At 40.6% G+C, this 12,360-nt stretch overlaps 1 protein-coding gene across 1 annotated transcript in view; it reads right to left on the reverse strand.

Moving 5' to 3' along the window:
- TEX11 (testis expressed 11) overlaps nucleotides 1-2,745 on the reverse strand; it is a 375,812-nt gene extending 373,067 nt beyond the window's left edge. The window contains exons 1-2 of the mRNA XM_068533357.1: nucleotides 2,659-2,745; nucleotides 2,032-2,089 (exon numbers count right to left, since the gene is read on the reverse strand). Of these exons, the coding sequence (XP_068389458.1) occupies nucleotides 2,032-2,068 (37 nt within the window). The 5' untranslated portion in view covers nucleotides 2,069-2,089; nucleotides 2,659-2,745. The remainder of the gene's footprint in view (nucleotides 1-2,031; nucleotides 2,090-2,658) is intronic.
- Between the last annotated feature and the right edge of the window lie 9,615 nt (nucleotides 2,746-12,360).

The raw sequence follows: 12,360 nt of genomic DNA on the forward strand, positions 1-12,360 counted from the left end.
CCGCAACAAGAGAAGCCACCACAATAAGAAGCCTGCACACCACAACAAAGAGCAGCCCCCACTCGCCGCAACTAGAGAAAGCCTGCGCGCAGCAATGAAGACCCAACACAGCCAAAACTAAATTAATTAATTAATTAATTAAATTTAAAAACCCTTCACTCATGCAAAATTTCTGAAGTCTGGCAATACCAAATATTAGCAATAATATAGGGAAAGAGAAAAGAAGAGGGAGTATAAATTGTTAAAACTACTGTGGACAGCAATTTGGCAATATCTGTTAAGTTAAACATGCTTGTAGCTTTTGACCCAGCAGTGCAACTTCTTAATGTACACCCCAGAATAGCACTGCCACTATAGAGTAGCCACTAGCCACATGTGACTATTGAGCGCTTGAAATGTGGCAAGTCCAAAATGAGATATGCTTTAACTATAAAATACATACCAAACTTCAAAGACTTTGTACAGAAAAAAAAGAATGTAAATATCATTAATAATTTTTATATCAATTACATGTTGATATGATAACATTTTGGATATACTGAGCTAAATAATCTGTATTGTTAAAATTAATTTCATCTGTTTAACCTTTTTTAATGTGGTACTAGGAAATATAAAATTATTTATGTTCGCACTGTGTTCCAATTGTACAGCACTGCCCTAGAGCCTCACCCACTAGTGCTCAAAAAATAAATTAATTTAGTGAGTCATAACCAACATTTTGTAAATGAAAAAGCATAGAATAGGAAATATCATAGTGTGCTGTGTGTAATAAGGGTAAAATGATTTCATTAAACTTTTGATACTGGGATGTAATGTAAAATATAATATTTCCTTGCCATAGGTGGTGGTCAAAAATTTTTGAAAGCTCCTAATAAACACTACAAAACACAATGTTGTAATGCTGTTGAGATTAGATAAATAAATTGTGGTACACTTACATTCAATGTATTATTACTAGTCAGCGGTGTAAATAAATGAACTAGAGCTAAAATATCCATATGGGTAAATATCCAAAACATAATACTGAGCAAAAAATACAAGTTGCAGGAAAAAAAACTATACAAAATGATATAATTTATGTAATATTTCAAATGATGAAAAACAGTCACCTCAATCTTTTCGTTCTTTGGAACAGTGAAATATCTGAAGCATATGACAAAATGTGAAGATTCAACAAAACTTAGTGGTAGTTTTACAGGTGTTCATTATATTATTCTCCTTACTTTTCTGTGTGCTTCAAATATTTATGTAAATACCAGGTCTCAAATACCATATACTTAAAAGTCTTAATCCCTACTCAATACTTATATCTTTAAGATAGTATATCCTAAATTAAAACTTCAGGTAGGTGGTAGTGGGCTTTGCTGTTGTTTTAAAATGACAAGCATTAACAAAACACTGACCTAAACTTTTTTAAATCATAGATTTGTAGCCACCCTGGTTACAACATATTTCATTATTATATGAATGTGAACGCGAATGTACCACAGGTCTAATCATGTCCCCAGAAAAAATGAAGTATGGTGAACTCTCCCATATCTGGCATGGTCGAGGAATCTGGTGTTCTAGTCAATCGAATTGTTTCTGTTTACTAAGAACTCCCACAAATATCATCCATAGAGTACCAATTTTCAAAAGAATTAAGATACAGAAAAATGCTCTTAAACCTAAAGCTACACAGGATATAATTTATTTTTAACTGATGATTATGGAAAGGCACTTCAGGATCTAGCCGTAATTTTTTAATGTACTTTTAACGCAGTAGATTTCTATTTCAGATTAAACCAGTGTTATTATGCATGCCACAAAAATCCTGGGAAAACAAGCTGTGAATTGTGAATTCTATTTCCCTACGCTAGTTTATAAAATGGTTCCGGTGTCTTAGACATCAATGTTGTTTTCCGATACCTAAATGAGAAAACTTGGAGCTGTGGATAGGCCAAAGAGATAAAATTAGGAAAGAAAATACATTCAGAAGATGTTAGATAAGGTAGCGAACAGTCTGACATTTTCTAGTGCAAAGCTAAATACCTTTAAAGTCCATGAAACGAACATCAGCGGCGTCCATTTTAAAATCTCTGGTTCAGACCTATGAAATAAGAAAATATTTTAATATTCTGTCCTTTATTCTCCCGCTTCTCAATAAATTTCTTTTCAAATTTTTCCTGTTAGTTGTTATCCAAAAGAAAAAATGCTGAGGAAATTTTAAGACCCAGAAAACGCAGTTAACGAACGGCAGCAGCCGGTTGTCCAGCGACGGGAACCCGGAGGGCCAGAAATTTTCGTCGGACTTCTTTTCTAACGACAATCTGCCCTGCAACACAAAAACACCACGGCTCGGGGTACCCTGTGATTGGTCTGCCTGGTACTCATTGCCTCCTCCTAATTGGTTCAAAATCTCCCGTCCCCGCCGCACATACCCCGCCGCACGTACGTTCTAAGCATCCAATCACTGACAGTCCTTCCCCGCCACCCCCCCCACCCCCACCCCGGGCACCACTCCCCATACTTCATCCAAGTCCCGAAACCGAAACGCTGTCTTTCCCCGTTTTCTTTCACCGGAGAGTCAGCTCCATAGTTCAAAATCACTGCCTCAGGGCCACTTTAAAAAGTGTTGACCTAACGACCGCATCTCCTTGCTAATTAGAAACAACTAACCTGTACACCTCAGCCAGGACAGCCGACGCCACAGTGCTCCCGGCGCAAACCAAGTCCACAGTGCCAGTGAAGACGCTTGGAAAGCTCCTCCCCCCATAGTGATGTCAATGAAAGGCCTCTCCCAGTTGACGTTTTCCCTTCATCTCGAAGCCTGAGTTTCTGGGCACAGTCCGGGCGTGAAGTTCTGGGGATGCAGTTCAGAGGGCCGGGGTGAGAATCAATGAAAGTGAGGGAGTATAGTGCAATACTGAAACATACTGCAGTTACTGCGGGAAGAGTGCAGATGGCGAGGGTTACAGGAAAGAGGAGAGCAGGCCTTCGAAAGAAAAAACAGGGACAGAGGGAAGGAGGCAGGGGAAAGAGGGACAGAGGGAGGGAGGAAGGAATGGAAAGTAAACAATGTTGCCCACTGGTTATGCAAGAGTGCAGGGACTTCTCTGGTGGCGCAGTGGTTGACAATCCGCCTGCCAATGCAGGGGACATGGGTTCTAGCCCTGGTCCGGGAAGATCCCACATGCCGTGGAGCTACTAAGCCCATGGGCCACAACTACTGAGCCTGCGCTCTAGAGCCCGAGAGCCACAAGCACTGAGCCCACGTGCCACAACTACTGAAGCCCGTGTGCCTAGAGCCCGTGCTGCACAAAAAGCGAAGCCACCGCAATGAGAAACTCGCACACCGCAACTAGAGAAAAACCGCATGCAGCAACAAAGACCCAACGCAGCCAAAAATAAATTTTAAAAAAAAAGAGTGCAAAGGTCAGAAATATAAGAAGTTGAGGAGACTGAAAAACCCTGTAGTTCCAAGACATGTTTCTGCTGCCCTGCCATTGTCAAATCTGAAGGGAACTACCCAGTGACTCCCCTGCAGGCTCACAGCAAGGGCAGGGGGTCCTACCCAACTCCAAACAAATGGTTTCAGGGATGGTGTGGAATATATATATGTGAACATGTTTGATTCCAGCTAAATCTACGAGTGATGCTTGCAACCAAGGAGTTGGCCTCTACTGAAATCTCCACTCAGAGACAGCAGTGTTAAGGCATGAGGCCTCCAAATTTGGGGACACGCCAAATCAAAGCATTAACAAGGCTCCCACCCCTTCCCTCACATACCCCTCTTTTAAGCCTTGTGCACCTCAGTCAAGCCAGATGTGGAGCTGGCTAACAAGATGAAGAGAAGAGATTGTGGCTTCAAGTCTGGGAACACTAACAGAGTTGCCTCCTGACCCTGAGAGTCTCAGAGTCAGTCGTTATTTATCGTGGAAAAGATGGGATTTCTAAAAATAATTTCTTTTCCCTCTTCAAAATTTTCTGCATCTAGATCACATAGTATAGTGAAGGAAAGGGGGAAAACAGGAAGTACTGCTATTAACTACTTTTCTTTTGGATCCTTCTCTATTAAATCCTGCAACTTGATATATATTTCACAATCCTAGATTGCTAAATTAGGGGAAGAAGTCTGGTGGTATCCCATAATTGACCGAATCCTCACACACTGCATACTGCGTGAGCTGGCGCTAGCTACTTAGAATCTCAGCGCTTCAATTTCCTCATCTGTAAGACAGGAATAAAAGTAATTCTAGGCTTCTGGTTCAATGGAATAGTGTACATAAAGCATCTAGAACAGTGGCTGGCATATGGTAGGTACTTAAAGAATGTTAGTTCCCATTATCACTCCCCATTTCCTGGTTGGCAGTTAAGGGCTCCCAACTTCTATCATTCCACCCAAGCTCCTGGCTCTAGCATAACTCCTTTGTTCATGGATGAACAGATGAAGAAACAGGACAATAATTAGACCTCAGCTCTCAAGCCCACAGGGGTCCTTTTAGAGCTCTTAGTGATTAATAATGTCTGTAGTAGAATGGATATTATATTATCCAAAATTATATCAGGCATACAGGAATCAAATGACTCTGTTGATTAATACTGACTGCAAATAAGACTCCAAAGTCAGGGCTACTTACTGAGCTGACACCACTGCACTGAAAGGGCCAGTGGAATAAAGGAAAATATGCAGAAAGGGTAAAAAACCCTTATGTTGTATGGGTAGCCCCAATGTTTTTGGTTTTGATCTAGATGGCCTCTCTAGATGTTACAAGTAAATGAGAATTAAGAGACAGAAAAAAAAAGTCAAAGAGAGAGAGAAGAGGAAAGGAGATCATAAAAGAAGCAGGTACATATTGGGGAGGACATGCAAGAGTGAGTAGTAAAATACCATTAAGCAGCACTCAACACGCGGTAAATTATCTTACCTTACCCCTAGCATAAACTATAAATTTTCCACTGCAACCCTTTAACAACTTAGTGCAGAAATGTTGAAAGAGATTGTTGCATAAGGCAGGTGAACAGCTTGGACTCTAATGAGCGCTTATTAAGACTCTCATTAATAGACTGGATTAAAAGAGAGTAAGCAACCGAGAATGCAAAGTAGTGCAGAAGGTAGCATTACACCTTGTTAAAAGAAGAAAAACACCTCCAGAGTAAATATGCAATTATAGTCTGGAAAATTCTAAAAACAAAAGTAATAAAAAAGTAAGGGACAGGGGCTTGTTCTACCAGATATTAAAACTACCGTAAATACAACTGTATGGTAATAGTGCATGCAGACAGATAAATGGAACAAAATAGAGTCCAGAAACAGGCCCGAGTATATATAGAAATGATTCAAATCAGTGGAGAAAAGAGCTGGTCCGGAAAAAGTATTGAAACAACTGGATAGCCATTTAAAAAAATAAATAAAACCAGATCCCTGCCTTACTTCATATACCAAAATGAATTCTGGATTCATCAAAGATTAAATTGAATCATTAAACTCCTAAAGGAAGTTTGGGTGAGTATTTTATAAACATGACAAGATCTAAACGTGACCTGAAACCAGGATCGAAAGGAAAAACAATGATAAGTTTTACCACATAAAAATTAAAATCTTCTGAATGGTACTATAAGCAAGGTTGAAAGACAAACCACAGATTAGAAAAAGATTTTTTCAACATATGTAACAGATAAACAGTAAGAGCTCTTAAAATTAAAAAAACAAATAGTCTAGCACATAAATCAGTGAAGGACATGATCAGACAATTTGCACAGGAAGAAATATAAATAGCCAATAAACACATGAAGAGATGTTCAACCCCACCAGTAATCAAAGAAATGCAAATAATAAAGCAAGGTGAATTTTTTTCATTTATCAGATTGGCAAAGGTTAAAAAGATTAACAAAACCTCAAATTGACAAGATGCACAAAACAGGCACTCTTGTGCACTGTTGGTTAGGAGTACAAATTACTGCAAATTTTCTGGAGGGCAGTTTGGCAACTGGTATCAAAGTCTTAAATGTGTGTACCGTTTCCCAACAATTCCTCTTCTAGGAATTTTCCTAAAGAAGAAATTGGAAAATTTTGCAAAGATAGATTAATAGAAATGTTCACTGAGGCGTTGTAAATCTCTTACGTGTTCACCTAGTTAAATGTGGACTATTTATACAACCTAGTGTACATTAGTACCATATAGTGGCATACTTATACAGCCTTTAAAAACACTGCTGTGAAAACAACGTAGAGATATAAAACTTGGGAAATGCCTATATCCTACCGTTGAGTTTAAAAAAAGAAAAAAGTTACGAACTGCTCAAAAAGGTTTAGGGACTTCCCTGGTGGCGCAGTGGTTAAGAATCCGCCTGCCAATGCAGGGGACATGGGTTGGGGCCCTGGTCCGGGAAGATCCCACATGCCGCGGAGCAACTAAGCCCGTGTGCCACAACTACTGAGCCTGCGTGCCACAACTACTGAAGCCCATGCACCTAGAGCCCGTGCTCCACAACAAGAAAAGCCACCGCAGTGAGAAGCCCCTGCTCGCCGCAACTAGAGAAAGCCCGCACACAGCAATGAAGACCCAATGCAGCCAAAAATAAAAATCAATTAATTAACTAATTTTTAAAAAGTGTAATTTTATAGATTTGAATGACTAAAAAAACTACTATACAGGGAGTTCCAACTACTACACATACAATAGATAAGCAACAAGGATTTACTGTATAGCACAGGGAATTATAGCCAATATCTTATAATAACCTATAAATGGAAAAGAATCTGCAACAAAGCTGAATCACTATGCTGTACACCTGAAACTAACAGAACGTTGTAAATCAACTATATACGTCAATTTAAGAAAACTATTGGGCTTCCCTGGTGGTGCAGTGGTTAAGAATCCGCCTGCCAATGCAGGGGACACGGGTTCGAGCCCTGGGCCGGGAAGATCCCACATGCCGGGAGCAGCTAAGCCCATGTGCCACAACTACTGAGCCTGCGCTCTAGAGCCCGTGAGCCACAACTATTGAGCCCATGTGCCACAACTACTGAAGCCCGCTCACCTAGAGCCCGTGCTTCACAAGAGAAGCCACTGCAATGAGAAACCTGCACACCGCAACGAAGAGTAGACCCTGCTCGCCGCAACTAGAGAAAAGCCGCGCGCAGCAATGAAGACCCAATGCAGCCAAAAATAAATAAATAAAATAAATAAGTTAAAAAAAGAGAAAGAAATAAAGCCATTCTTTCTTAAAAAAAAAAAAAAGAAAACTATTGGGATGGTTTCCACCTGGGTGTGAATGGGAAGAGACAGAAGTGGCTACAGCGACCAACCAATCCCACTAATACGTAAACTGGAAAGGTCTCACAGAAAAGATAAACACTTATGTATGCATATTTGAACGAAAATGTCTGGAAGAGTATTTACCAAAATATTAACAATGCTTATCTTTGAGTGTTGGGATTTGGGAGAATCTTTACTTTCTTCTTTATATCTTTCAGTTTTTCAATGTCCTACAATGAACACATTTTTATCATTAGGGGAAAAAAAGAAAAGTTATTTCCATTAAAAGAAAAATCCACAGGAAGATGAGGGAGTTTTTATCTGATGGGCGTGCGTCTTTGCAATAAAGTATGAGGCAAAGTCAACAGCAGAGAGTAGGAGGGAGAGATTTGAAGACTGTGAGGAAGGTAAGAAACAGTTGTTTCAGAGAGCAGGGGAATCGGAGAGAAAAAGATGATTTCTGGCAGAAATCCTCTTTGAGGGCCTGGTCAAGGTTGATGATCATTAACCTGCCCAGCTGTGTGACTGCCTCTAACAATCCTGAGCTACACAGGTGAAAGTATGGAGAAGATGTTCGGATTCCTCCGGGTGGGGTGGAGAGGACTCTGGAGTATTGCCTAGTGAGGTGAAGATATTCGCAAGAGTGATAATGATAATAAATTCAGAAATTTTAAGTGGTAAAGGGAACAAGCAAAGATTGGAGGAAACTGATAAGCACAGAGAAGGTGTATCTGGGGAGCAGGAGAGTAGTGAATTGGAGGATTCACGAGGTCAAAGAATTGTTGCAGTGGGGTTACTTGAGCAAATGAGCTGGAGCCTGGGAAGATGTAGACAGAGAATTTGATGTTTGAAATAGTGATTTCAGAGGTGACATTCTGGCAAAATCTAGGGTATAACCATATGAGTAGGTAGCTGAGGTTAATTCATTGAAACAAATCACAGACCCACTCTCTCCTTCACATATTATAACACTCCCATCCACACACTTCCTGCCCCTTACTTGCAGGCCCTGGCACTGAGTTCAGGAGTGACTGGAATCTGCCTTTCCTGCCTTCTTTTTCCACTTCACCACCTCAAAATCCTAGGCTCTGGACAAACTGAATTATAAACTTTCCCATCTTCTTGCCTTTGTGCACAAGGTTCCCTCTTCCTGAAATGCTCTCCCACCATATCTGAAATTACATATTTTACCCATCCTTTAAAGCACAGCTTAAAAGCCTCAGCTTCCATGAAGACTTCACAGAACTCCTTCATGTGAATTCCCGTGGTACTTCGTTCAGACCTCTCTTAGGATACCTATTATTTCCCACTTTGTGTCTGTACTTATTTGGGCCAATTTTATCTCTGGCTCCTTGAGGAGATCAAGATTAGACCACACCTAAAGCAATTTTCTACTCCAGCTTCAAGCATAGTGTCCTACGGAGATATTATTCACTGTGTTAACTGTTTCCAAAATATGGTGTATGTGATTATTTTAGGTGGTGCACAGCCAAACATTTTTTAATAGTTGGATATTTTAATGTATATTAGGAAAATACTTTGTTTTCCACTTATGATAGTGGTAAAATGTTTTCTTTTTTAAAGAAGTGTATTTAAGCTTAAAAATTGGTGTTTTTTTTTAAATAGTACAGGAATTACACAAAAAGAGAAGAATTCATGAAGGTTATACTTACCTGTCTGAGGAGGTCTGGGAAAGACGGCACTGAATGAAAAAAGACCTAGAGTACCAAATCAAAGAACTACTCCTTCCTTCACAAAAGATTTATTTAAACAGTAGTGCCGGGATTTATCGCTCTCTCCACTGACAATCTCCTTTAAGCCTGTAAATGCAAGAATTGCCCATCTTGAAACAAAACAAAACAAAAAACCCAAACCTCTCCTTCAGCTCCCTCCAGCGGTGCCCTGAAATGCTCGCCTATAGCCCAGGTCCTCTTCCTCACCCTCCATTCACAATCCACTGCAGTGCCCCCCACCATCTGACACAAACTGCTCTTGAAATGATCTATTACCTACTAACTGACAAAACCAATGAACCCTTTCTGTCCTCATCTTATTTAACTCGGCTCTCTAGGCATTTGGCATTGTTGACTGCTCCTGAGAGGTCCCTTCCTCCCTAGACTTCCACATCACTCTCCTGTCTCCACCTCCTCCTACACTGAGTCCTCCTCCTCCTGTATCCCTTCAATGTTAGAGTTCCTCCAATCTTTTACTATCATAGTGATTTTTAAAAGGAATTTTAAAACTAATGTTTGGGGACTTCCCTGGCGGTCCAGTGGCTAAGACTCCACGCTTCCATCGCAGGGGATGCACGTTGGATCCCTGGACGGGGAACTAAGATCCCATACGTGCAGCCAAATAAAAAATTTTCTTTTTAATTTTTAAAATAATAAAATAATGTTTGTACCTGGTGAAAAACTGAAAAAGTACAGAGGAGAAACCAGAGGTTTCTGGTTAATTTTTCCAGAAAAAAAATTAGGTATAAATGCATCCTCTTTTGCTCTTTCACACAAATATTCTGCACCTTGGGGTTTTTGTTCCATTTTGTTTTGTCTCTACTTAAAGTGTGACTTGGAGCTCTTTCCATATCACCTCTTGGCACATATAATTCTATCTTTATTTTTATTTTTTTGAGTAAATGCCATGTTGTTTTATTTAACCTAGATTTATACTGAGCTTTTATATCCAGGAAAGCAAGAGCTCATCTTTTAAATGGCTGTATGTCTTCCACTGAATTAATTTAACTTAACTAGTTCCTGGCCGGTGCACATCAGGTAGCTTCCAAGTTTTACGCTATTATGAATAATGTCACTGTAAATATCCTCATATACGTAAATTTTTAATTCCTATAAATGAAATTGTCAGATCAAAAAGAATGTGCTTTTAATTCTGCTGTCATCAAATTACCCTCCGCAAAAGTCACAAGAATGTATATCCCCATCATGCATAAGATTGCCTGTTTACCCTCACTTTTGCCAATGCCTTGTCATCGAAATTTGTTTTGCCAGTCTGGAAGGTAAGAACTGAATTCTCATGGTTGTTTTAATTTGCATTTCTTGTTGAGTGAGGCTGAGTATCTTTTTTTACATTTGTTGGTATCTTATATTCTTTTTCTGAACACTATATCCTGTACTCATTTTTCTATCAGGCTATTCATCTTTCTTATTTTTTATGAGTTCTTTGTACATAAAGGAAATGATATCATTTGTGCTTCAAAATTTTTTGATTGTTTATTTTGCCCCAAGGCAATCTTTAGCCCCACACACAGCTTCCATTACATACTCATTTGCCCTCTGAGTTGATGATTCCTAAATCTGTAACTCTAGCCTAGACCTCTAGCCTAGCTCCAAGTTCCAACGGGTGATTATGTACCTTCACCTATATGAAGCTAAACTCATGTACATGTTTATAAACTCAGCATATCTGGAACTGAATTTATCTTTCCCCAGATATGCTCTTCCTCTTACGCTCTCCATCTTGGCTAATAACTTGATCATTCACCCAGAAAGTTCACCCAGAAATCTAAGTCGTCCACTTCTTTCTTACCTCCGACATCCAAATGACCAAAAATCCTGAAATATTTTGCGCAAATGACTATGATGCTCTCCTAACTAATTACTGCTAGCAATGTCGCACAGTGGCTAAAGAGCACAGGCTGCAGAGTCAGAACTGGGTGCGTATCCCGGCCCTGATCACTCCAAGTTATGTGACCTACAGCATATTTCTTACCCCAAACCTGTTTCCTCATCTGTAAAAAATAATTACCATAACATCTACTTCATTGGGTCATTGCAAGAACTAAAAAGAGATTGTATGCACAGTATCTGGCATAAAATAAATACTGAATAAATGGCAGCTATTATCACACTGCTCTAACTTCCCCCACCCTCTTCCAAGCCATCCTCCTTGCTGCTGCCAGACTAATAAATCCAACCACCCCTTTTGCTTGGAATCATTCGGTGACAACACCCCCTCCCCCGCTCCACACACACGCACCATTTTAAGATAACATCTGAATTCCTAGGTAGGGTATACAGGCCATTCGTGTGGTCTCTTACCTTTCACCACAACCCCATATATGCTGCCCTCCAGCCACACTAAACTATATGTCATACCCCCAATACAGTACGCCTTTTCACACTTCCACAGCTTTGTGCACACTGATCACTGGCAGATAAGCCCTCCCCTCAGTCCACTTCATAAACACCTACTCAAGGGAATTCGCTGGCGGTCCAGTGGTTAGGACTCCGCGCTTTCACTGCCGAGGGCCCGGGGTTTAATCCCTGGTCGGGGAACTAAGATCCCACAAGCCGCAGGGTACACTCAGGTCAAGCACATCCTTCTTTGTGCCTCTGCAGCTCTCGGCACTTACCCCTGCCCTGGGACAAATCGCATTGTCTCCTGTTTACCTGCTTGTCTCCCCCACTAGATCGTGAGTTCCTTGAGGGCAGGGACTATGTTTTATTCATGTTTGTATCCCCAGCACCCGGCACGGGCCTAGCATTTTACAGGAGCTCCTCATATGTTTGTTGAGTAAATGGAGGAATGAACAGTTCTTGGTCTGAGCAGCTCTAACCTCTGTTTCCTTACAACAACCAGTAGCTATACATATACACAGTCCTTTACCCATCCTCTCCTATTGTCCACCCCTGCCCAGAAGTACTAAACACCACAGCCAAAATTTCTGTTGTCCAGGCAGTCATAGGAGTCTGGGACTGGTCCAACTAGAAGGGGTGGAACAGAAGACAGTGGTCTCAGTGTAGGCCCTGACCAATGCCAGTGTTGAGATCAGAGTCCACTCCCAAATCCCAGAGACGAGTGTTGCTGTCTACTTATTCAGAACCTAACCTTTTGTGTAGCAAGGGGAAAACATATCTCAAGATCGTTCCTTGAAGTGTGACTAGACGTGATGGCTACTTACACCACCCTACTCAAACCCCAAGCCAACAAGAAGCACACACGGGCACAGCAGATACTTTTGTGGTGACGGGAGCAAACAAAGGACACTTATCTGAAGCTCTCCACACTGAAAGTCAGGCTCCATATCATCTCTAGCAAGCAAAGAACAAGACATAATTTCTATTTCTAGTTTCTTTTAATAATAATTTTTTAAAAGCCAGTG

This window comes from Eschrichtius robustus, chromosome X (genome assembly GCF_028021215.1).
Source record: "Eschrichtius robustus isolate mEscRob2 chromosome X, mEscRob2.pri, whole genome shotgun sequence".
Classification (NCBI taxonomy): domain Eukaryota; kingdom Metazoa; phylum Chordata; class Mammalia; order Artiodactyla; family Eschrichtiidae; genus Eschrichtius; species Eschrichtius robustus.